The sequence below is a fragment of the Idiotropiscis lumnitzeri genome, chromosome 3, assembly GCF_059441095.1.
Source record: "Idiotropiscis lumnitzeri isolate Australia: NSW breed Sydney's pygmy pipehorse chromosome 3, RoL_Ilum_1.0, whole genome shotgun sequence".
NCBI lineage: Eukaryota > Metazoa > Chordata > Actinopteri > Syngnathiformes > Syngnathidae > Idiotropiscis > Idiotropiscis lumnitzeri.
This window is the reverse complement of record NC_142393.1, coordinates 33516496-33542704: the sequence shown is the minus strand read 5'-3', so window position 1 is coordinate 33542704 and position 26209 is coordinate 33516496. Positions and strand designations below refer to the sequence as shown.

The 26209-nt window shown below is 47.1% G+C and overlaps 1 protein-coding gene across 4 annotated transcripts in view; it reads right to left on the bottom strand.

Annotated features, from left to right (window-relative positions):
• The window catches only part of itpr3 (inositol 1,4,5-trisphosphate receptor, type 3), a 340721-nt gene that overhangs the window by 233191 nt on the left and 81321 nt on the right, over positions 1 to 26209 (bottom strand). For all 4 annotated transcript variants that reach the window (XM_088289554.1, XM_088289555.1, XM_088289556.1 and 1 more), the window contains exons 10-12: positions 23835 to 23879; positions 23630 to 23772; positions 23464 to 23563 (exon numbers count right to left, since the gene is read on the bottom strand). In XM_088289554.1, the coding sequence (XP_088145680.1) occupies positions 23464 to 23563; positions 23630 to 23772; positions 23835 to 23879 (288 nt within the window). The remainder of the gene's footprint in view (positions 1 to 23463; positions 23564 to 23629; positions 23773 to 23834; positions 23880 to 26209) is intronic.

Sequence of the window (26209 nt, the reverse complement as noted above, 5' to 3'; positions counted from 1 at the left end):
CCTTATTTCCTCCCGATGGATCTAACAGTAGTGATCGTCAGTGCTGTTTACATCCCTCCCGATGCTACCGGTAGCACTGCGCTCTCACTACTCACGAGGGTCATCAACAAACAACAGCAGGCCCACCCTGATGCCGTTCATATAGTAGCGGGAGACTTTAACAAGGCCAATTTAAAGACTGAACTATCAAAGTTCCACCAGTATATGTATATTGTAAATGTGTTTATATGTTTTAATTTGTGTTCTTATTACCTGCTAATTTATATTACACCATATGGAAAGCACTTTGTTCCAGCTCCATCTGTTGTACACTCCCATCAGACGCAGATCTAGGCCCTCCACCAAGATTGTGAAAGCCTGGCTTGAGACCGGGTGAATTACAGGACTGCTTCCAACACAGACTGGGACCTCTTTGAACCTCTTTGTGTCTGTTAACAAGACCATTCGCTCTTTCCCAAACATGAAGCCTTGGATGTCCAGCCAGGTTCGTTCACTCCTCAAGGCCCATGACACCGCCTTCAGGTCAGGTGACAGAGCTCTGTACAGTGTGGCTTGTGCTGACCTGAAAAAAGGCATTAAACAAGCCAAAACTGACAACAAGAGGAGGTTGGAGTCCCACCTTGCCAGCAACAGACCATAGGAGGTGTGGAATGGTCTACAGAGCATCACCAACAACTGAGGCGGTAGCATAACACCAGTAGACCTGAGTGCGCCGCTGGCGGAGGAGATGAACTGCTTCTTTGCTCACTTTGACTCACCCCAACCGTCACACCCCCGCACTCCATGCCTCAACACCACCCCAATCACATTAGAGGAACACGATGTGAGGCGTGTGCTCCTGACAGTCAACCCCATGAAAGCCACTGGCCCAAGACGGAATAACAGGTAAAGTCCGCAGAGCATGTGCCCACCAGCTGTCACATGTTTTTTGCAGGACCTTCAACCTTTCATTGGCTCAAGAGGTCATCCCCTCCTGCTCAAAAAATTCCACCATTATTCCTGTCCTCAAAAAGTCACCCACATCCCACCTGAATGTGAGAATATGAAAATAGTTTGTGTATTTTTAATCATGTTTTTATACACTATTTGTATCAGTAATAATTGCACACACACACACAGACACGCACATTATTGCTTCAGCACACACGCGCACAACTGGCACACCCACACGCTTGTTTAAGTTTCAATTTCCATAAGTTTCGTTTTCCTCTGAATAAAAGATCAAGCGGGTGGTCGGAGAAGGGAGAGAGAGTGCGGGAGATTGAACAGGCAAGACGCCTACTTCACCTCCTGACTTCTCCTCCCATCCGAGAATGGTAAAAGACAAAACTTTCCCTGGTTATTTCTCTGGTTCTCTGCATTTAATTCAGTCTAATGAAGGCGTCAGGACTTTTTGAACCTGACATTTATTGGTGCCGGTCACCCGGGAGCCACACCCGGGCGGACGCTCGTCGCTGGATATTTCGGGGGCCAACGAATCTGACGTCAGCGCTTCACCATTTGAAAGCGGGCCTCCGAGCTCCTGCTGCGGCCGTCTGCCCGGATGTCGGTTCCCTGACGGACCAGGCGGATCCAGAGGAAGCCAGGTATTGTTTTTCAAATTATTTTGTACCACCATTTTAAATTTTAAAATATTAAAATAATTGGAAGGGGAGTGAAAGAGGAGTAAGACAGCGCGCGCCGGCCGTTTTGCAGTAGTTCGGTCGAAAAGAAAAGAAACTGGATTGTGCTAGTCTAAGGAGTTATATAAAAATAATTAGGCCATAACTCATTGCGCTGAAGGGAAGCTGGACTTCTCGGGAGGCTGGATCTCCCCTACGGAGAGCACGATAGTGTCAATTAACGGTTTTGCGGTCCGTATAAAACCCGATCGCGTTATTCAAGGAGTTACAAATAGTATTAGGCCGTAACTCGTTTTGAAACAGGGTTAAACATCTCAACTGAACATTACGGATAACGCGGTAGTGTAAAAGAACGTCCTGCGGTACGTCTAAACCCGATCATGTTGTTTAGGGAGTTACAAAAAGAAGAAATTAGGTCGTAACTCGTTCAAACCGACATCACGGTAGCGTCTATTAAAGGTTCCTCGTTGTCGATAAATAGAAATAATCGCACTTGGAGAAGGTCTTACTCACAATTTCACATTGAAATTTAGGGAATAATAAGGCATTATTTTCGGTGGTTTTTATTTGAATTTTTTGGCAAGCAGACTGCTCATTTTGAGGTGTGTATGTGCATGTGTGTGTGTGTAGTAGTAACAAACGTCATACAATCAAAGATGGATCAAAAGTTGGAAAAAGAGTAGAAAGCAAATTCGGATGTGAAGTTTATGAACGAGTACTGACTCGGATTGTGGCCAGTTTCTGGAGAGTGAAGAAATGTGGCTGAGCCAAGCCTGAACGATCAGGTTTCAAAGCAGTGAGAAAAGAATTTGCAGAGAAGCTGAAGAAAAAAAAAAAAAAAACCCCACACACATCAGACGTGGAATGATCATTTTGCTTGTGGATGTTTGCGAAAAACTGTATGCAAAATGAATGAATGGTGTGATTGGGGATTACAAATACCATTTGGTATTTTATTCCGTGTAATGCAGTAAGGGTAATAAACAGGACCAGTATTGAGAATGACAAAGAAAGTTGTTGAAGAAGGTAAAGAAGGGGGGGGGGGGTTGCAACTGCCCCTGTATCCTGACATACCCCCACCCCCACATTATCAAGTAATGCCACATAGAATGACAATTAGATCAGACAGAACTGCATCGATAAGAGATATTAGTTGAATTAAAGGACTTATTATTGGCCAAAGATAAACATGGATTGTGTTGCTGTTATTACTAACATGTTATTGTTTTTTGTAGTTGTTCAGTGTTGAGAACTGTGTGTGTCGTTTTGTGGGCCCGTGTATATGTCTGTGTGTCTGTCTGTGTGTCTAAATGTCAGGGAGAGTGATAAAAGTGGTTGGAAATATGCTAAAAGGATTGATGAAGTAGAGACAAAATGGAATCAATGATTAGTAACCAACAAAAGGCTACTTATGAGTGATGAGATCGTATTGAGGAAAATAATTAAAAATTTTACAAACAGAAATTGATAAATGGGAAGATTTGAGGAGATAAATTCATTCAAATTTAAAATAAAATAAAATAACTCATACAACGAGATAGGCTTAAAGAAAAGGAGAGAAAAATAGCCTGAAGTGCGTTTTCTGAAAAGATTGAACCCAGATGCCTAAGACTGGTTTAGATAGATGAGCAAAGATAAGAGGAGAAGGAAAAGAAGACTCCAATAAAGATAAGAATAGGAAGAGGAGCGAACAGGCGAAATACATCAGGATGTTGGCATTGAGGTAAAGAAGGCCATATAGCAAGAAATTGCCTTGAGAAGAAGCAACTTGCAGCATGACCAGGATAGCAAGCATCTAAATAAGATTAGAGGTTGATTAAAGAACAGATGAGTTTCTAGATGAAAAGGTCTTCCTAAATTTACAAAGGATATTGGCTTTTGATTAAATGATTGAGTTGAAATAACTCAATTGGTAAATGGGTCACCAATTACCTTTTTTATGTGACACTGGTGCATGTAGGATTGCTTATAATAAATCAATTCCAAATGATAGGGCAAGGGAAAAATTAATAGAGTAACAGATTAATTTACAGAAAAAGCTTAGTGATGAGACAATTTATACTTACATGATTCAACAGACAAGATATATCATTTTGATGATGGTTTTTACTTAATTGTATACTTGCGTCTCCTTCAGAAAGGGAGAAGTAGGGGTTATGAAATCTTAACAATTGGATGAAGCTTTTGAAAGTAAACATGAGGAATTTTTGCAAAAACATAGGTGTTTACTGATTTTGAAAATTTCGATTCGAGACATTGGTAGTTTTGAGTGGTTTTGGAAAAGCTACAGTGAATTTGGAAATTAGGAAGAGAAAGGTTTAACAGGAGGCAGAGGAGGTGTAGAAGAAACAGCTTTGTGGAGAGGTCCCAAGTGAGGAGGAGGTCAGAGAGAGAGTTTAGTGATTAAAGAATGTGTCATTTGAATGAGAGAAGGAGGATAGAAATTAGATTCTGCTTTTTGGTGAATTGAAGAAATAAATATTTTATATTTCATATTCCAGTTGATGATGTTTGTATTAAGGTAGACCAGAAATGGAATGAAATGCGGAGGTAGAGATGACACAGGAAAAAATTTGGCTAGAAGGACTATAATTTTCATTAAAGCAGAGAAGAAATTAGAAATTACAGATAACATGGATGTGTACTTGTCCACTTTGAGGTAGAACTGGTTGAAGTGAAATGAGTCACAAGATTAGAAAATAGGAAATAAAATAGAATTAACATGTTCACTTTTGTGATAAGAAATTTGTGATTAGGTGAAAAGGGAAAAAGAGAATTACAGGCTTTTCAAATAAAACAACCTAATTTAAATTGGTCAACTTGATATTTAACTGCTAAATTGAGTCATGGAAATTCCCATGTCTCAACAGGGGGGATTGATATCCATAGTACGGCTAGGACAACAAACCTTTTTCAAAATTTTTGTAGGTCATGTCTAGTGTGTAGTGAACATAATTTTCTAGGGAACATGAGACCAAAAAGGAGATTGTATCGACAAAGCATCTTAACGCACTACCAAATTATTAAAAGCCATTTGGGCAAACAGTGACTGCAAAAAATGGCTTCATGGACTTGTGTTGCTGCAGAAACACAGGAAAGTGAATCCATTTGCGTATTAGTCACAACAATTTGGATTTCGTGGCAGAGAACCACTTAAGAGTGTGATCAAGAGCATTCACTGCTGCTTTAAGGAATGAAAAAATGACATTCCATCACACGACATTCACATTGCACGGCGACTTAATTGTAACAGGGACATTAAATTAATAAGGTGCGATGCATTTCAGCCCAGCGTCATTCTTTTTCCACGCACCATTTAGAAGGCGCCACATGACTGTGGAGCCATCCAAATTATCACCAACCCCCGACTTGAACTTTTTGACATTTTGTTTTTTTTCCTTTCCTCCCGACTGGAGGACACAGACCAGGTGCACATTCCAGACTGATAAGAAGTAAAAGTGTCTGAGAACCAAGGTTGCAGGAAGAACTCACACTGACTTTTATGCGATGGGAGTATTAGTAGTGTGATACCAACAGATAACTTGTAAAAGAGAAATTGTTAGGATAAGCAGGAAGAGCGTAGGCGGTTGTGAGCTAATTAAAATTTGGGGTTTTCCCATCTTGTATGAGCTGTATGGTTACAATGTGGACTGACAGTCAAGATAAATGTTCATGTGTTCTGTCGACATTGGGCAAACAAGGGCTTTAAAACCACAACAGGAAACGAAAAGTGGTGCATAAAGCACGTCTAAGTAAGTATTTGTAAATGCAAAATGCTCTGAACAGAAAATGACACAATTACAATTGAATACTGCCTCGCTGACATTGCAGCATGGCTCGAGCCCAAGACATGACCCCAAGGTCGGCACAGCACAAGAGGGGTAATGAACACACACACACACAGTAAATCAACTTGACAAGTTGATCTCAAGCCAGGGAAAAAGGCACCACTAATTGAACGCACACATTGGGAGAACAAAGGTGCAAACATTGCTGAGGACAGGATCAGCAAATTGGCAGATGGCAAATCCTGGCTGCCTAATTCATTGATTAGAGGAATAAGATGATTGACACACGAGCAGATAGTTGTGTGTCAACAGAGGGGAAGTATGATATGAAATTGTTCCCACAATACAGACTTTTCAACCAAAAATTTTTTTTTTGGACAGTGTTATTTGTTTGGGTTGCAATATTGTTTGGCTATGATTGATATGTTTTCAAAATGGATTAAGTTGTTTCCATCAACACATGCTGATGTTAAAACAATTGGAAAAAGTGTTGTGTAATCAAATTATCCTGACATTTGGAATTTCAAGAAGTGATTTGAAGTGAAAATGATGCATTTTGTGAATGATGTTGTAACAAGTGGGACAGTTGTTACAAAATTGACTCAAAGCGTCACTGTGCGTACAGTCTACAGGACTTGTGGAACGCACTAATGGAACTGTTAAAGCCAGACTTATCAAGACAATGAAAAAAAAAAAAAAGAGACAATGGCCAGACTGTGTTTCAATCACAGCAATGAGGACATGCCAGCCGAAGGAAGGACACTATCCCCTATTGACTCTCAGGTTCATCAGAACCACCAACGAAAAACATGTTTGACCGAAAAAGATGCAAAAAACACAAATACTGGTCATTGTTTTCTGATCCACAGAGAATTCACGTCCGTGTGGGAGACCAACTCTTCTTCAAGGTGCTGAAACGACTTCGTTGGGACAAGTGAATGCTGAGATGGCCCTCGCCAGATGATGGCAGTGACCCCGACGCAGCAAAGGTCGCGGGGCGTGGCAGCTGGATCCACCAGTTGCAGTACAAGCTTCACCGGTTTCCAGCTAAAGGCCTAGCAACGCGAATCCCTCGAACAGGAACCCACCTGAGTCACAATCTCAGACCACACGCACATCAGAACCACACAACCAGCCACAGATACGAGTGTTGAAGCCACAGAATAAAAAGATTAGATATGGTTTGAAAATTAATGACGTACATAAAGAAATTTTAGCCTTGATTGGAGAACATAACTGCATTTAAAGTTGTAATTAAAATGAAACAATTATTGATGTTATGACCACTATGAAGAATTTGAAAGACAATATATCGGGATAATTATGGTTTTCATTTTTGTTATGTGTAGACTGTTCATGTTGCATTATTTTTATGACAAAAGATGATGATTAACCACATGTTTGTTGTTCAAATGTACCATTACAACCTGATTGATGTTGAGAATGACAAATTCGAACTGGACAATGACGAACTCGAACTGGACACTGAAACGTAAAAAGAATATGGACTTGTCGCCCAAGCCCCACACGTGCACACACATACACCACACACGAAGATCCGGGAGGTAAAGACGGCTGTCCTCTCCTACAACGAGGCAAGGGCCTCCACCCACCCGAGACAAGCTCTGCGTGGAGACAGTTTTGTTATTTTTCACTAGGCACATTGAAATGTTTTTTGATATATTTGTTTTATTCCCTGATGGTCATCAAATTATAAGAATCTCGTTCCATGCCGGAAGGGAGGAGGGGAATTTTGTCCTTATTGAGGGTTTTCGCCCCTCCACGGATGACCACGCTGTTGTAGGACTTCATTATGATGATTCATCTTAAAGCCATAAGGACATGATTTAAACCCACAAACAGGGGGGAAATGTGAGAATATGTAAATAGTTTGTGTATTTTTAATCATGTTTTTATACACTATTTGTATCAGTAATAATTGCACACACACACAGACACGCACATTATTGCTTCAGCACACACGCGCACAACTGGCACACCCACACGCTTGTTTAAGTTTCAATTTCCATAAGTTTCGTTTTCCTCTGAATAAAAGATCAAGCGGGTGGTCGGAGAAGGGAGAGAGAATGCGGGAGATTGAACAGGCAAGACGCCTACTTCACCTCCTGACTTCTCCTCTCATCCACGAATGGTAAAAGACAAAACTTTCCCTGGTTATTTCTCTGGTTCTCTGCATTTAATTCAGTCTAATGAAGGCGTCAGGACATTTTGAACCTGACACTGAATGACTACCGTCCTGTTGATCTCACGCCGGTCCTCATGAAGTTCTTTGCGAGACTGGTTCTCCAGCACATTTGAGAATGCCTTCCTCCCACACCTACCAGTTTCGAGCTGACAGATCCACTGAAGAAGCCATCGACACTGCTCTGCATGTTGTGCTGGGCCACCTGGAACAACATCAGAGCTATGCCAGGATGCGCCTTGTGGACTACAGCTCGACATTTAATACAACCATCCCAGACATCCTCATCACCTAACTGGACCGTCTCGGCCTCCCCGCAGTCATACGCACCTGGATTAAGGACTTTTTGACCAACAGACCCCACCTTGTGACGCTCGGCTGCTACACATCCACCACCCAAAACCTGAGTACTGGTTCCCTACAGGGATGCGTGCTGAGAGCTCTCCTGTATGGTCTCTACATCGAAGAGAACACCATCGTCCAATTTGCTGACAATATGATAGTGGTCGGTCTGATCTCAAAAGGAGACAAGATAAAGATAGATGTCCTTTAATAGTCCCACAATGGGGAAATTTGCAGTGTTACAGCAGCAAACATAGAGATCAGAATCAGAAATCCCTTTCATTGTACTCAAGTGTGCGACGAGATTAGAGAGCTCCCCTTTCCAGTGCATTACAACAATAATTCAGAAAAATATATAAATTAGATAAATAAGAGAATAGTTAGTGCAATGGAAAATAATACTGAATAGGATATATAAAAACACATCACGTTGCTGTTCTGCAAGGTAAGGGTGGTCGTGTATGTGTGTGAGTTTAGAATGGAGATGGCTCTTGGTCCTTGATTTGATGCACCTGTAGCGCCTGCTGTCCCGTCACCTTCCGAGATCAGACCGACCACTGTCGTGTCGTCAGGAAACTTGACGATGGTGGTGTTTCCGTGGGCCGGGCTGCACTCGTAGGTGTAGAGGGCGTATAGGAGAGGGCTCAGTGTCAGGAGTCGCCTTGTGGCGATGAGGAGGTGGACCCAAGAAGCGAGGAAGCAGGGGTAGGTGAAGCTTTAAGGAGATTTATTGTGGAGCTTGGTGGGGACGAACAACGGGGCGTGGGCAAAGAAACAACACAGGCAACTGAACGAGACTAACTGGACGATGACAAGGACCAAACACGAGACGGGAACGAGCCAGGCGGACAGGGAACAAAGACAAGTGCAACAACGGGAGCGACGCGCAAGTCGTGAGAGTCCGAGGTGACGTGGCAACAGGAGGCAAACAGGGTAATGACCCGACACTGCGTTGTCGGTCTGGAAGGTTTAAATAGTCCGGGTACTTAGGGGAGCAGATGGGAAGCAGGTGCGTGATGATGACTAGGAACAGGTGCGTGATGATGACTAGGAACAGGTGCGTAGCTGGTGAGAACGAAAACAATAACAAAGGCACATGGCAGGGAGGTGATGAAAACAATAACAAAAGGCACATGGCAGGAAGGAGGGAAGAAAATAACAACAAAAACACTGACGTGGCAGACACGGGTCATGACAGTACCCCCCCCTCAAGGGACGGCTTCCAGACGTCCCAAACGAAAACAGTCAAAAATGAAACCAAGTTCCAAGAACGAGGGTGGGCGGAAGGGGGCCGGTAGGTGGGACCAAGGCCCGCGAACTAGGCCGGTCTGGCGGATGTCCAGGGGGCCAGACCAGCGAGCCCCGACGGGGCCATTCGGGCGGACGTCCGGGAGGCGGGACCAAGGCCCGCGAACTAGGCTGGTCTGGCGGATGTCCAGGGGGCCAGACCAGCGAGTCCCGACGGGGCCATTCGGGCGGACGTCCGGGAGGCGGGACCAAGGCCCGCGAACTAGGCCAGTCTGGCGGATGTCCAGGGGGCCAGACCAGCGAGTCCCGACGGGGCCATTCAGGCGGGCGTCCGGGAGGCCCGATCAACAAGTCCACCCGTGAACACTCAGGCGGACGTCCGGGCGCACCCGAGACCGGAACGTGGAGCGGCGGCTGGTCGTCCAGCCCCGCCGAGTCAGGAACGTGGAGCGGCGGCTGGTCGTCGAACCCCGCTGAGACAGGAACGTGGAGCGGCGGCAGGTCGTCGAGCCCCGCCGAAGCAGGAACGTGGAGCTGTGGCTGGTCGTCGAACGCCGGCGGGACGGGAACTTGGAGCGGCGGATGATCGTCGAGTGCCCGCGGGACAGGAACGTGGAGCGGCGGCTGGTCCTCGAACCCCGCCGAGACAGGAACGTGGAGCGGCGGCTGGTCCTCGAACCCCGCCGAGACAGGAACGTGGAGCGGCGGCTGGTCCTCGAACCCCGCCGAGACCGGAACGTGGCACGGCGGCTGGTCCTCCAACCCCGCTGAGACAGGAACGTGGAGTGGCGGCAGGTCATCGAACCCCGCCGGGACAGGAACGTGGAGCGGCGGCTGGTCCTCGAACCCCGCCGAGACAGGAACGTGGAGCGGCGGCTGGTCCTCGAACCCCGCCGAGACCGGAACGTGGCACGGCGGCTGGTCCTCCAACCCCGCTGAGACAGGAACGTGGAGCGGCGGCAGGTCATCGCACCCCGCCGGGACAGGAACGTGGAGCGGCGGCTGGTCCTCGAACCCCGCCGAGACAGGAACGGGAAGCAATGGCTGGTCCTCGAACCCCGCCGAGACAGGAACGGGAAGCAATGGCGTGTCCTCGGGCGCCGCCGGGACAGGGAATTGGGTTGGCGGCGGGCCGTCTGGCACCGCCGAAGCAGGGATTTGGAGCTGCGGCGGGCCGGGCGCAGCGGGGACCGGGACTGGTAGCGGACGCAGGGCGTGCCCCGCTGCAACAGGGACTTGTGACGGACGCAGGGCGTGCTCCGCCAGAACTGGGACTTGTGGCGGACGCGGGGCCTGCTCCGCCGGAACAGGGACTGGGGGCGGACGCAGAACGTGCTCCGCCGGGATAGAGACTTGTGGCGGACGCATGGCGTGCTCCGTCGGAACAGGGACTGGTGGCGGACGCGGGACGTGCTCCGCCAGAACAGGGACTGGTGGCGGAGGCATGGCGTGCTCCGCCGGAACAGGGATTTGGAGCGGACGCATGGAGTGCTCCGCCGGAACAGGGACTTGTGGCGGAGGCATGGCGTGCTCCGCCGGAACAGGGACTTGGGGCGGACGCATGGAGTGCTCCGCCGGAACAGGGACTGGTGGCGGACGCAGGGCGTGCTCCGCCAGAACAGGGACTTGTGGCGGACACAGAACGTGCTCCGCCAGAACAGGGACTGGTGGCGGACGCAGGGCGTGCTCCGCCGGAACAGGGACTGGTGGCGGACGCAGGGCGTGCTCCGCCGGAACAGGGACTGGTGGCGGACGCAGGGCTGGGTCCGCCGGACCAGGGATTTGAAACGCTGGCGAGGCGCCGGAGCGGGGGTCAGCAGCTCTCGGGAGGCCAGAACGGGCCCCCGCAGCTCGGGGTGAACCGGGACAGGGCGTATCAACTGGCGGGGAGCCGGAACGGGGTTCAGCAGCTGGCAGGAAGTCCGGACGGGACTCCACCGCTGGGGGGGAGCCGGAACAGGGTTCAGCAGCTGGCAGAGAGCCGGGACGGGGCTCGGCAGCTGGCGGGGAGCCGGTAAGGGGCTCGGCAGCTGGCGGGGAGCCGGGACGGGGCTCAGCAGCTGGCAGAGAGCCGGGACGGGGCTCAGCAGCTGGCAGAGAGCCGGGACGGGGCTCGGCAGCTGGCGGGGAGCCGGGAAGGGGCTCGGCAGCTGGGGAGGAGCCGGAGCGGGGCTCAGCAGCTAGCGGGGAGCTGAGACGGGGCTCAGCAGCTGACGGGGGGCCCGGACGGGACTCGACCGCTGGGGGGGAGCCGGAACAGGGTTCAGCAGCTGGCAAGGAGCCGGGATGGGACGCTGCGGCTGGAGAGGAGCCGGGGCAGGGCTCAGCAGCTGGCGGGGGGGCGACAGAGGGCCGGGCGCAGCAGTCGGACCGGGCACAGCCGAACCGGGGGCCCTGATCCCTATCAGCCTGCCGCCATAGGGAATCAGGGGAATGGGGAACACGAGGGACCGAGGTTACTGGGGCTGGTGAACGTGAGCTAGGGGGTGCCAGGGGAACGTGAGCAGGTGCTAAAACCGATGGTGAACGAGGTGTGCGACGTGACCGTGACTTCCGAGATTTTGGACGTGAAGCGCGCGAGGTGGAGTGGGAGGTGGTCTTGAAAGACTCGAACGAAAAGGGTGTCAGGAATGGTTCGGGGGGAAGAAGGTGACTGGTACTAACTGTGTCCGGGGTGCGCTGAGCGTCTAACAAGGCGTAAATGTAGTCGGCATCGTACTCGTGATCCGAGTCGACAAAAACGTGCGGGGCGTAGTGCTCAAAAACTTCTGCTAAATCATTATCAACTAAAGCGTGAGTGGGTGAATTGGCCTGGTGATCAAAATTGTCGTCGGAATCGGAATCAATGGTACAGTGGGGAGGAAGGTTGGGAGGGAAGTCGAGGGCGTTACCGTGAAACGAAGACGAGGTACGGGGCTGGTCGGCAGGCTGGTGAGGGGCAGGCACCGGAGGCTGCACGGTCGGTGCAGCTGACGTGGGGGCTGCATGGGTTGCTGCAGCTGACGTGGAGGCGACGTGGGTTGCTGCTTCTGACGTGGAGGCGACGTGGGTTGCGGCAGATGACGTGGAGGCGGGACCCCTTTCAGCCAGCTGTCGGTCGGCCAGCTGTGCCAGCCTCATGCTCTCCACCATCTTGACCTCCAGCTCCGCCATCTGAGCTGTCAGCTCCATGATAGCCTCCCGGGGTGGTACCGCGGCGGCGCCCTTCTCCGCGATCGAGGCCACCTGCTCCGCTATTTGGGCCAGTCGTGCCCCCAGCTCAGCGCGGCGGGAGTCCAAAAGGTAGGCGGTCTTTTCGAACAAGTCCTCGTAATCTGGGGAAGCGGGGAGCGTGGCAGACGTGGCGCTGAGCTGATCGGCGGGTTGGTGGGGGGGGTCCGTGCGGCGGTGTCCATGACGCCGCCGCGAGCCCCTCGCTGGGTCCTTCTTTCGAGGTCGGGTCATTCTGTCAGGAGTCGCCTTGCGGCGATGAGGAGGTGGACCCAAGAAGCGAGGAAGCAGGGGTAGGTGAAGCTTTAAGGAGATTTATTGTGGAGCTTGGTGGGGACGAACAACGGGGCGTGGGCAAAGAAACAACACAGGCAACTGAACGAGACTAACTGGACGATGACAAGGACCAAACACGAGACGGGAACGAGCCAGGCGGACAGGGAACGAAGACAAGTGCAACAACGGGAGCGACGCGCAAGTCGTGAGAGTCCGAGGTGACGTGGCAACAGGAGGCAAACAGGGTAATGACCCGACACTGCGTTGTCGGTCTGGAAGGTTTAAATAGTCCGGGTACTTAGGGGAGCAGATGGGAAGCAGGTGCGTGATGATGACTAGGAACAGGTGCGTGATGATGACTAGGAACAGGTGCGTAGCTGGTGAGAACGAAAACAATAACAAAGGCACATGGCAGGGAGGTGATGAAAACAATAACAAAAGGCACATGGCAGGAAGGAGGGAAGAAAATAACAACAAAAACACTGACGTGGCAGACACGGGTCATGACACTCAGCACGCATCCTTGAGGAGAACCGGTGCTCAGCGTACGGGTGGAGGACATGTAGGGGCCGAGCAACACAGTCTGGGGTCTGTTGGTCAGTAAGTCCTTAATCCAGATACGTGTGAGGGCAGGGAGGCCGGGAATGTCCAGTTTGCATGCACACAGAGGTGGCGGCGTAATGTAGCTGTTAATGTATAACATTAGCAGAAGACATTAATCAAAACCATGCAAATATACACAGTATATACTTATATCCCACAACATGTACAAGTGACGCCTGCTAACAGCTATCAGCTCAATGTCTCGACTGCAAAGTTGCTCCTTAATAGTGATGTGCCCAGGGTTACACCATCTATCATTAACAAACACAGCCAGCCCTCCTCCTTTCCTCTTACCCCTCTCCAGTGTCCTGTCCGCACGTAGGATTTGGAAGCCGTCCAATTCCACGACGGCGTTCGGCGTTAGCTCTGCTAGCCACGACTCCGTGAATATCAGCAAGCTAGCCTCCCAGAAATTCCTCTCGTGCCGGGTTAGCGCTGTTAGCTCGTCCATTTTATTGGGAAGGGATGTAACATTCCCCATAATAACGGACTCGAGGAAGCGGTGGTATCATCTTCTCCTTGCCTGGCGTTTATCCCCCGCACGCACGACATCCCCTGTCTCTTCCTCCTCAGCTCGCGGGGGATATCGGGTCTCGCTCCGGGAGCCGGCGCGGGGTTAGCACAGCTGATCTCTTGCGTACACAATCAACCCGTAACTCAGAGTTTCGACTCCGGACACAATCGCGCAAAAATCAGCCCCCAGCAGCAATAAAACCACCGCAAGTTGGATGTCCATTGCTACAATGAGGTAAAGTAAATAAAATAGGGTAAAGGGAAAAACAGACGAAAAAGGCTCAAATAGTGAGCTGACCTGCTATTACAGGCAGCACCTCGCGTGGCGCCAGTACCGGAAACAACTTACAGATCCAGAGCCTAACGGCATGGTGTGAGGACAACAAACTACAGCTGAACACTGCAAAAACCAAGGAGATTGTCATCGATCTCAGGAGGAACAAGTCTGTACCACCCCACCTCTACATCAAAAGTGAGAGTTTGGAGAGGGTCCACACATTCAAAGACTAAAAGACTGAAAAACAATTTATCCCGAGAGCCATCTGCATGCTTAACTCTCGCACACAACTATCCTTTCCTTTTAGAACTCCAACGTAAGGTTTTATTGATTATTTATTAAATTTCACATATATTTGTATTTAACCATTTAATCTTTAATTTACTTTAATGAAATATTTAATTAAATAATTTGTTATATTGCACAGAAAAGGGGATCTCTCCAATCCCGTTGCACACTGAGTACAATGACAATAAAGTACATTCTGATTCAGATTCAATAAATTAAACTGTCAGGACGTCCTACCTGCTTGCGTCTACGTGTATTTTACTAAGGGATTTTTTTTTTTTTAAGTTCTACCTACATGCATGTAAACAAAACAATCTGGAAGCGCACGGTCGTACTTTGGCTGTTAAATTAGCCTCTGGTCTGAGGTTTTTCACGGGTAGGACATTTTGACAGAACATGCTGTCAAATCAGCCTCCGGTAGGATGGTGGGTTTATCGCTCGGCAGAATTTAACTTCGGTAAAACTATTATATTTCAAATTTTCCAAATAAAAGAAAAAAAATCATGCTTTATTGTTTGTAATTACTTTACTTTTGACACTTTTCTGAACTTCATACACGTTCTTTAAGGGAAATGCAAATACTTTCAGAAATAATGGAAAAAAATAACATAAATAAAAGAAATAAATTAAGTGGGAAAACAGAGGAGAATGTTCCGATCCAGATTGACAAACGTGATAAAGTTGAGCGGGAGCAAGCTCAGCACAGATAGGAAAATCAGGAATGTGGCGGTTGTAAAGTTAGCGTTGTCACTGAGGAGGAGTGCAGGTTAGATTGGACATAGTATGAAAAAACTAAGCACCTTTGTCACTGTACTGTGGTTGCCAGCTGCCCCACTTCTTTTTTTATATATATATATATATATCCATCCATTTATTCATTATGTATACTGCTTCTCCTCACAAGGGACCCCACCTGTCTTCGGGCAGCAGATGGGGTGCACACAGACAAACAACCATCCACACAGGCACGGGCAGAACATGGAAACAGGAAGGCCGGAGCCAGAATTGAACCCACACCTCTGCACTGTGAGGCCATGGTGCTCACCAATCGGCCAGCTACTCAGGCGGCTGAGGTCATTTGGGAGCCAGGGGACACTCCTCAGAAACTTTTATGACTCCGTGGCCGTATCAGTCCTTTTCTATGGAGTGGTCTCCTGGGCACGCAGCATCTTGGGCTGCGACAAATAGAGGCTGGACAAACTGGTGAGGAGGGCCAGCTCTGTCCTGGGCTGCTCCCTGGACTCTGTAGATTCAGTGGGGGGCTGGAGGATGATGGCGAAACTGTCATCAATCCTGGACAACCCAGGCCACCCACTCCAGGAGACTCTAACAGCATTCCACAGCTCGTTTAGTGATAGGCTGTTACACTCTCGCTGTGCAAAGGAGAGATTTTGCCGCTGCTTCCTGCCGGCTGCTGTCAGACTGTTTAACAAGAACATTGGGTCGACTCTACAAACGGTAGGGCAACGGTAGGGCATTAGTGCAATCGTGCAGTCCAAGGATGTAATACTCAATACACCCAACTACTGTACTTTTATCCAATGATGTATTTTATTTACCATTGCAGTATTTTTATCATTGCAGTATTTTTTATTATTGCAGTATTTTTATTCATTTCCCCTCTGTACCATGGACAGACTTCCCTCTGCACAATGGACAGATATTTGGAGTGTTTCGTTTTACTTGTATATGTTGAGCGATGTAATTGTGTATATACATTGGGGTTTGTGTCTACCGTGTATGTTTGCAAAGCCAAACAGTTTGGAGAAAAAACATGAAACATTAAAAAATACATTTCCCTCAAGACAGTAGGGTTGTCACAATAAAAAATTTCTATTTCGATACTAATACCAATATGTTGGTTGATACTTTTTGCTACCTTCTGATACTTTTTGAAAAAAGGTGAAACACACAAATGCCAATATTTTCCATTATTTTGAAACAGACTTTGGGAACAATAACAAAAATTAAAATAAATAATTGGCATTGGATTAAAATCCTTCAGAACAACATAAATAAAGCAATTTAAAATTACCATGTGAAATAAAATATTACAGCACCACAAAACTCCTATGGTGGCGGGTGGCTATCACAGTTTTTCCTTTAACAGGTTCCAAGCCAAGGAGCTAGGTGTGATTGATCATAGATCTTGTCTCATCATATATCTTGGGAATTACATTTTACATTAAAAAAATCCTTATGGGAGGCCATACCTTTTGTCCAAATTATGTACAAGGTTTCTGAAACGAGCTTTTTTTTTACTGAATATATTGGCATTTAATCCATCCAGATAAACTCTGCAACTGCCCTGTTGAGCCTTTTAACATATTTGCTGTCCTTTGGGTACTTCAAATGCTGTTGAAAGAAGGTACAGTATTTTAATCAACATGGTCATTTTAATATGAATGTCATTGCTTTATTTTACTTGTTCTTATTATTCAAAAGGCCTGTGTTTTAAAACGACACATAACATTAAATGGACATAACTAGAAAATAAATTGAGGCTATATATTTAATATATATTTTATATCTATTTTTTATATATATATATATATATATAATATTTTATATATATATATATATAATATTTTATACACATATATATATATATATATATATATATATATATATATATATATATATATATATATATACATATATATATATACATCCATCCATTTTCTGTACCGCTTCGCACTAGGGTCGCGGGGGGTGCTGGAGCCTATCCCAGCTATCTTGAGGCAGTAGGCGGGGGACACCCTGAACTGGTTGCCAGCCAATTGCAGGGCACAGAGAGACGAACAACCATCCGCGCTCACACTCATACCTAGGGGCAATTTAGAGTGTCCAATCAACCTGCTATGCATGTTTTTGGAATGTGGGAGGAAACCGGAGTACCCGGAGGAAATCCACGCAGGCACAGGGAGAACATGCAAACTCCACACAGGATGGCCGGACCCGGGATTGAACCCATTACCGATGCTGTCTCTCACTGTGAGGCCATTGTGCTAACCAGTCGGGCCACCATATATATATGTGGGGGTGCTTGTGGGGGTGTGTGTGTGTGTGTGTGTGTGTGTGTGGCCCATAGTAAGACATATCATTAAAAGATCAGAATACTGCATTGTTGTAACATTAACGTTCATACACATACATATCTGTTTAATGTTTCTGCCTTTCTTGGTGTCCAAACATGTATGTATATGTTTTTCTTGTTTTTGATTTCTACTATTTTCTGACTTTATTCAGTTGTTTTGTCAAGGAATGTTCCAATGATCCTAGGAGCTAAGTTGTCTGGGATTCTTTGCGCCTGGTAGGGTCACCCATGGCAAACAGGTCCTAGGTGAGGGTCCAGACCAAGCACAGCTCACAAAGACCCCTTATAATGCCGACAATATATGGACCATGTTTTCCCTTGCCCGGCAGAGCTGTAAACTGCTCACCACCTGGTGGTGAGTTGGCTCCGATGGTGGGGGAAGATGTCCCAAACGTATTGTGAGGGTCTGCTGGGGATGCTTGGCAGAATCCCCTGTCAGAAAGAGTTTCAACTCTCACCACCTGCAGAACTTTGCCCACGTACCAAGGGAGGCGGGGGGACATTGAGTCTGAGTGGACCATGTTCCGTGCCGATCAAAACCGTGGATGTAAGGTGGTTGGCGCCTGTCGTGGCGGCAAACCCCCGAAAGCGCTGGTGGTCACCAGCAATATGGGATACTGTCAGGATGAAGAAGGAGTCCTACCTTTTTTGGCCTGTGGGACTCCGGAGGCAGCTGACAGGCACTGACTGGCCAAGTGGAATACGGCTTCGGTGGTTGCTGAAGCGAAAACTCGGGCGTGGGAGGAGTTCAGTGAGGCCATGGAAAACGACTTACAGACAGTTTCGAGGAATTCTGGTCCACCATCCGGCATCTCAGGAGCAGCAGTACACCATTAACAGTGCTTATAGTTGAGATGGGGTGCTGCTGACCTTGACTCGGGATGTTGTGAGTCGGTGGGGAGAATACTATACAGTATAGCATCTCTGCTTTTTGCAGATGATATGGTACTGTTGGCTTCTTCAAGCCGTGATCTCCAACTCTCACTGGAGTGGTTCGCAGCCGAGTGTGACGCGTTTGGGATGAAGAACAGCACCACCAAATCTGAGAACGTTCTCAGTCAGAAAAGGGTGGAGTGCCCTCTCCAGGTCAGGGAAGAGATCCGGCCCCAAGTGGAAGAGTTCAAGTATCTTGGGGTCATGGTCACGAGTGAGGCGAGGAAGGAGTGTGAGATTGACAGGCGGTTCGGTGGGGCGTCTGCTGTGATGCTAACCCTGTATCAGTCGGTCGTGTTGAGGTAAGGTACCACACCCAGGACACGCTGGAGATACTATGTCTCCCAGCTGGCCTGAGAAAGCCTGGAGATCCCTCCGGAAGAGCTCGAAGACGTGGCTGGGAGAGGTAAGTCTGGGCTTTCCTGCTAAAGCTGCTGCCTCCGCGACCCGACTCCGGATATGCAGCGGATAATGGATAGAAATAGAAATAGAAATAGAAATCCCTTTATTGTCATTGTACTCAAGTGTGCAACGAGATTAGAGGGCTCCCCTCTCCAGTGCAATACAACAATAATACAGACAAATATATAAATTAGATAAATAAATAAGACTGTTTTGCAAGGTTAGGGTGGTCTCGTGTGTGTGTGAGAGTTCAGTATGGAGATGGCTCTCGGAAAGAAACTGTTTCTCAGTCTATTGATCCTTGATTTGATGCATCTGTAGCGCCTGCCAGAGGGCAACAGGTCGAACAGGTGTGAGTTTGGGTGGGTATTGTCTTTGACGATGTTGATAGCCCTTCTGAGGCACCGGGCGGTGTAGATGTCCGACAGCGAGGGGAGAGGGCAGCCAATAATCCTTTGCGCTGTTTTGACTGTCCTCTGGAGCCTCACTCTGTCCGCCTCCGTGCAGCCGCTGTACCAGGTGGAGACACAGTACGTCAGCAGGCTCTCGATGGACGAGTGGTAGAAGGCCAGCAGCAGCTTCCTGTCCAGGTTGAATTTCCTGAGGACTCTCAGGAAGTGCAGACGTTGGCGGACCTTCTTTACCACTGCTGTGGTGTTGTGACTCCAAGAAAGGTCATCGGAGATCTGTACTCCCAGGAACTTGAACGTGTGGACCCTCTCCACACACACGCCTTCGATGCAGAGGGGGGGCGGCAGCGTCTTGTTCCTCCTGAAGTCGACGACAATCTCCTTTGTTTTAGCAGAGTTAAGGTGCAGTCTGTTGTCCTTGCACCAAGTTGTCAGTCTCTTTACCTCCTCTCTGTAGGCTGTCTCATCACCTTCCGAGATCAGACCGACCACTGTCGTGTCGTCAGCAAACTTGACGATGGTGTTGTTGCCGTGGGCCGGGCTGCAGTCGTAGGTGTAGAGGGCATACAGGAGAGGGCTCAGCACGCATCCTTGGGGGGAACCGGTGCTCAGCATGAAGGTGGAGGACGTGTAGGGGCCGAGCAACACAGTCTGGGGTCTGTTGGTCAGAAAGTCCTTAATCCAGATGCGTGTGAGGGCAGGGAGGCCGAGAGTGTCCAGTTTGGCGACGAGGATGTCTGGGATGATCGTGTTGAATGCCGAGCTGTAGTACACAAAGAGCATCCTTGCATAGCTCTGCTGTTGTTCCAGGTGGCCCAGTACAACATGCAGAGCAGTGTCGATGGCGTCCTCAGTGGATCTGTTAGCCCGGTATGCAAACTGGTAGGGGTCCAGAGTGGGAGGAAGGCAGTCCCTGATGTGCTGGAGAACCAGCCTCTCGAAGCACTTCATAATGACTGGTGTGAGAGCAACAGGACGGTAGTCATTCAGGTGGACGGCTGGTGACTTTTTGGGGACAGGAATAATGGTGGAAGTTTTCAAGCAGGAGGGGATGACTGCCTGAGCCAGGGAGCGGTTGAAGATCCTGCAGAAACGGTTGTGACAGTTGGTGGGCACATGCTCTGAGGACCTTGCCTGGTATTCCGTCGGGTCCAGTAGCTTTCCTGGGGTTGACCGCCAGGAGCGCGCGCCTCACATCGTGTTCCTCTACGATGAGTGGGGGGGAGTTGGAGCTTGAAGTGCGGGGGTGTGACGGTTGGGGCGAGTCAAAGCGAGCGAAGAAGCAGTTAAGCTCCTCTGCCAGCGATGCACTCGGGTCTACAGAGGTCGTGCTGCTGCCACGGAAGTTGGTGATGCTCCGTAGACCCTGCCACACCTCCCGTGGTCTGTTGCTGGCAAGGTGGGCCTCCAGCCTCCCCTTGTAGGTTGCCTTGGCTAGCTTGATGCCTTTGCTCAGGTCAGCACGAGCCACCCTGTACTGGGCTTTGTCGCCTGACCTGAAGGCAGCGTCACGGGCCTTGAGGAGAGAGCGAACCCTGCTGGACATCCAGGGCTTCGCATTTGGGAAGGTCTGTATAGTCTTTTGTTGGGACACAGTTTCCATGCAGAACTTGATGTAGTCCAGTACACAATGCGTGTAGACATCAAGGTCCTGATGATCAAAGAGGTCCCAGTTTGTGTCATGAAAGCAGTCCTGTAATTCACTCATGGCGTCGTCACGCCAGGTTTTCACAGTCTTTGTGGGAGGCCTGAATCTGCGCCTGAGAGGGGTGTACGCAGGTGCGAGCTGCAAGGACAGGTGGTCTGACTGGCCGAGGGGGGCGAGTGGGAGGGCTCTGTATGCGTGCTTGATGTTCGAGTACACATGGTCGAGAGTGTTGTCTCCCCTCGTTGGGCACTTGACATGCTGGTGAAACTCTGGGAGTACAGTCTTTAAATTGGCCTTATTAAAGTCTCCCGCTACAATGTGGACGCCATCAGGGTGCGCCCGCTGATGTTTATTGATGACGCACGCGAGTAGCAAGAGCGCCGTGCTAGTGCTAGCGTCGGGAGGGATGTAAACACCTGTGACAATCACTACCGTTAGCTCCCTCGGGAGAAAATAAGGCCGGCATTTAACGGACATGAACTCGATGTCGGGGGAAGAGTGCTTCTCGACGATCGTGCTATCGCCGCACCAGTTCTCATGCACGTAAACACAGAGCCCCCCGCCCCTCCTCTTACCGGTGTCCCTCGTCCGATCCGCGCGATGTAGCGAGCGCCCGGCCAGCTGGATGCTAGCGTCGGGGACGTCTGCGTGCAGCCAGGTTTCCGTGACGACGATCACACTGCTATCGCGCACATAGCGGTTTCCCAGGATTTGTAATCCCAGGTCGTCGATTTTGTGGACCACGGATCTGGCGTTGGTGAGGTGCAGACTCGGTAGTGGTTGCCTATGGGGCTGCCGTCGCAGCCGTTGCAAGACACCGGACCTGCAGCCTCGCTTCTGCTTCCTCTCTCTGCGTCGCCTGCGCCGCCTCCCGGTCCCGATGACCAGCCACGGTGAGCCGGGCAGCCTCGCCAGTTCGTTCGGAATTTTGCGATCATAGCAAAATTCCTCTGTGATGGTTATCTCGCATCGATATCCAATGTTCACGATGTCCTGGCGGGTATATCGATGTTGTGCCTCAGTTGATGCCAATAAGAGCAAACAAACACTAATAAAAAGTAATAAGGAGCACTGTGAGGGGGAGCTGTTAGCCGCTGCGTCCATGCGCGCCGCCATCTTGGAAAGTGTAGATGGATGGAAGTAAAAAAAAAGTAGCTTTTTCTTCTCACACATTTGATTAAGGTCCTCTAAACAAATTTAAATTATTTTTTTATTTTAGAAACCCACTTTTATTTATTTACTTTAAAATGTTTTTAAAGTTTTCTTTTTATGTGTTCAAATGCATGTATAACGTACATTATAGTACCCTATTTTCACGACCATGAGGCGCACTTCAAAGCACCAAAACAAACGAGTCACCTTGTAATGCGACACGCCTTGTGTATAGACTGAGACCCATAGATGTATACACGTGCAATTCTCTCGTCCATCGGTCCTGATCACCTTAGGGCATTTCAGAGTGTATATTAGCACACCGTGCTGGTCAAAGTCTAAGACTACTATGGTCCGAATTTACTGTGACAAATACATTATGTGAATAACTTCTTTGGTGATGGTGCAGGAGAAAGATAGACAAAAGGACAGCTGTCCACAATGTCGTAGTCTGTCTTACCATTCATGTTATTGCAATCAAGAAACATAGGTTTAGACAACAGACTGCAAAAAAAAAAAACACTGCCCAAAGCACACCACTCACATCTCTCTAAACAGCCATCTGATTGGCTGAGGCCGATTGGCTCCTAGAATGCATTGCTGTAATCTTTTCGAGTTATTTTTATTTCTTTTTTCTTTTTGGCATATGAATGGCATGAGAGATGCATGTTTTGTGTAAATTTTATTTCTTTGTTTCATTGTTTGCTTGTATGCTGTTCAGAGATATTTTTGTTTTTTAAAACTGTGACTCTAAGGAGTGTGGTGACCAGTGACATCGCTCCCCTGACGTTATTGGTTAGCTATGTTGTCATCAGAGCTCTCATGGCAGCAGAGGTGCTGCCGTTGACAAAGATGCCTTCCTCAACATGAAAGGTAGCATGCGCCTCATAGTGCGGCAGGCTTAGTTCAAGTGTTAAAAACAGAAATAGCACCCTCAACTGACGCTGTGCCCTTTGATAGAGCGCATTTTTAGGCTGTGAAAATACGGTAATTTTTGTAAGCTACTTGTGTTTTCTTTTCTTTGCTCTTTAATGCTGTTACCTGTTGTGTTTTTAAATGCTTGTAGGTGCTATAACAAATTGTGTGAAGCACAGTGAGTTGAGTTGACCTTGTGTATTAAATGTGTTGTATAAATAAAGCTGCCTTGCCTTGAGTGATGCCTGGTAAGGAGCAATAAGTGTGCTACCTAGCTGAATGTGCTTGAGACTTCTGATGACAAGGCAAAGTGCTTCAAGTCCATGTTATGTTTTCAGGTTTACTTATACAAGCAGTCATTTTAGATGAATTCCAAGGCTCCTATTACTGGTATTACTGAAGATTCTAAGAATTAAATTAATTCAAGCAAAAATGTACGTTATATTTATTTGGCTTTGCAACATATTCCTTTCCTGCTTTCTCTGTGTGCTTGCCTTGAAACTGCTCTGCTGTCAATAAAAGAGTGACGAACCAACCATGAGTCTGATGGGTCTCTCCTCATCAACATCTATGGGGACATTGGTGCTTTGGATCCATGTGTTGGTGCAAAGGTGCCTCAGACGGACATACGAGTTCCTGTAAGAAGGCACTGATTTTTACTGTCCTTTTCACATTAAAAGCACTGCAGCAAGAGGTAGGTACCGCGGAACAAAGGAGTCGGTCTTCTGCAAAGTGGTGGGATCCAGCTCAAAGAGCGAGGCAATGTCGTTGCCATGTGTCATGGCCACCAGCTTATACTTGATCTTCTCGCCATGCAAACGCTTGCTGCTGCGACTGCCTTCAATCTGCAAAAGCATGCCAAGGTAGACTGAGGGTCCTTTGAGAGTCCACGATGTCTCTAACTCACCAAGGAGGACATCTCTGCACTGTCGCCTCGGTAACTGGGATTCTCCTGTAGAAACAAGAGTAAAAACTTAATCTTTGACATTTTTTTTTTCACTTCCATAAAACATTTTTTGGAAGAAAGTATTACCTATGTATCTATAATAAACACAATTAGAAAATAATAACAATACTAAGCTATAGGGGCCCTGGCAAAGTTGGGGTACTGATTCGCACGTTGAAATTGGATTTTTTTTATATGACCTCTATAAGAGACCAAACATTAGGCAAAATTTGAAATTTTTTTTAAAATGTCTGACCTTTTTGGAGTTTAGAGTAGTGCTTCAAAAACTTTGTCTAGGTCTTAGAATGTTACAAGTGCTTCCAACTTTCAGAAGATCTTGGTGACACGTACAACCAGGGCTGCTTTGCTAAAATTTTATAGGGAATGTTGATTTATTTAAAAAAAATAAATAAATAAATAAATCACACAATAACCTCATAAAATATTGATGTTGTTGCCAGGCGTATTTTTAAAAAGTTTCATGAGTTGTTGTGTAAATTTATACCCTTAAAAGCAGTGTTGTTTTCTTGGTGAATGGAGTGTTGCCGTGTTTTTTGTGAAAAATCACAAACTTCTTGTTGCAACATCATAAAGGCCAAAATATTCTTCCAAATGACTATGAGGTATAGCTTAGTAAGCGCGGACCGAAAAAAAATCCTTGGGCCAGGACTACTGCTACAATGAAAAATAAGTTTGTAGATGTCTTCAGGCCTGGACGATTATCGAATGTGTCAACTGCTTTTTGCAAAAAAAAACAAAAAAAACCACACATTATATACTGTGAAATCATTAAGGCCTAAACACTCTTCCGGGCAAATATGAGCTCGGAGAAAAGCCTAAAAGAAAATAAACATATTTCCTTTAGACAGGCGTTACCACGACAATGAAAAGTACATTTGCACTGCTAAAGTATCATCAAATCGAAAAAATTCAGAGAAGATAAGATCCTCTGAGTGAAGTTACAGCTAATTGTCTTACGTTAACTAGAATCCAGCACTGCATTTTAGCCAAAGGTACAATCCTGGTGGATAAATGCACTTTTAAACACTTGTTGTCTATTGTTGTGCAAAGGAGTTACTGTTGTTACTTCTTCTCTTGTTGCTGCTGCTTTTTTTCCTTCTTCGTTTTCATGGAGGTTTCCCGTTTTGTGAGGATTTGGGTAAATTGTGTGAGAAGTTTGTAATTCCCTTTTCAATTAATATTATCAACTTATCACTGTTGTGGAGCCATTCAGTTTCCTCTGTTTGGGAACAATTTGATCTTATTACTACAAAAAACGTAATAAAAAAACTACATCAGAATCAAATTATATTTTAATGGGTTGAGTTGTTACTATAAAGAGATGGGATACAACAACAAGAACAACATATAACCATTAGTGGAATCAGATAAAGCAATGATTGCCTTAGATGATTTAGTCACATGCGGTTAATACTTAAAACGGCCAACAAATCATATGTATTATGAAGCAGCTTTCGTTCACGCATGTGACGTATACCTGTAACTTTAAAACCACTGGGAAAAACAATACAGGTTTAGTGATTGGAAATTGGCTAATTTGAAATGAATCACTATGTCTGTTTTGTAGGTTAATTTGGATTTGCAACTACCTTGATCGCCTGTGTGTGTATCATATCAAATGTTGCACTGCCAGTCACACCTGCTTCAATAAAAGCCAGCGCGGAACCCCAGCTTTAATTACATACTGTCAAATTACAACAAGGAATGAAAGTTAGACACAAGCAAATAAATCTAGTGGTGGTGCAGTGGTATAGGCCTTTGTTCGGCGACCACCGAGTTGCGGTTTCGATTCTCACAGGTGATAGTATGAAATGTTTTTCCAACACAAGTTTGATTCAATATTTAATTTTGTAATTATTACATGGAGTGATGTATGCTTTGGTTGACATGGTCCTCCAAGATTCCCTGCCCTTCTCTATTGTAGAGGACAGGGCTTTCAGTAAACTTTTTGCCGCTTCGAACCCGACCTATATTCCCACTACCAGACAGGTATGTTTGGATGGATATGAAAAAAATAAACAGACTGCGCTGCAGGTGCAAAAAAACATTTTTTGGAATAAAAATGAACGAGATAAAGCTTTTTGTGAGTACATTTTTTATCCACAACAATAAAAAACTCAATTACTGCATTTTCCTCCACCCTTTCCGTAACAATTTCATGTCATAATGAGTACAATCCTAATCAAAACTTTGCACAAGAAAACCTCTTCCTTGCATGTCGATATACTTTATGTCCACTTGGTAGTGCCAAAGGGGCTTGAACCACCTTTGAGGCTTCGACACATGAGTCAAACCAATTGCATGGAAAGCCTCAA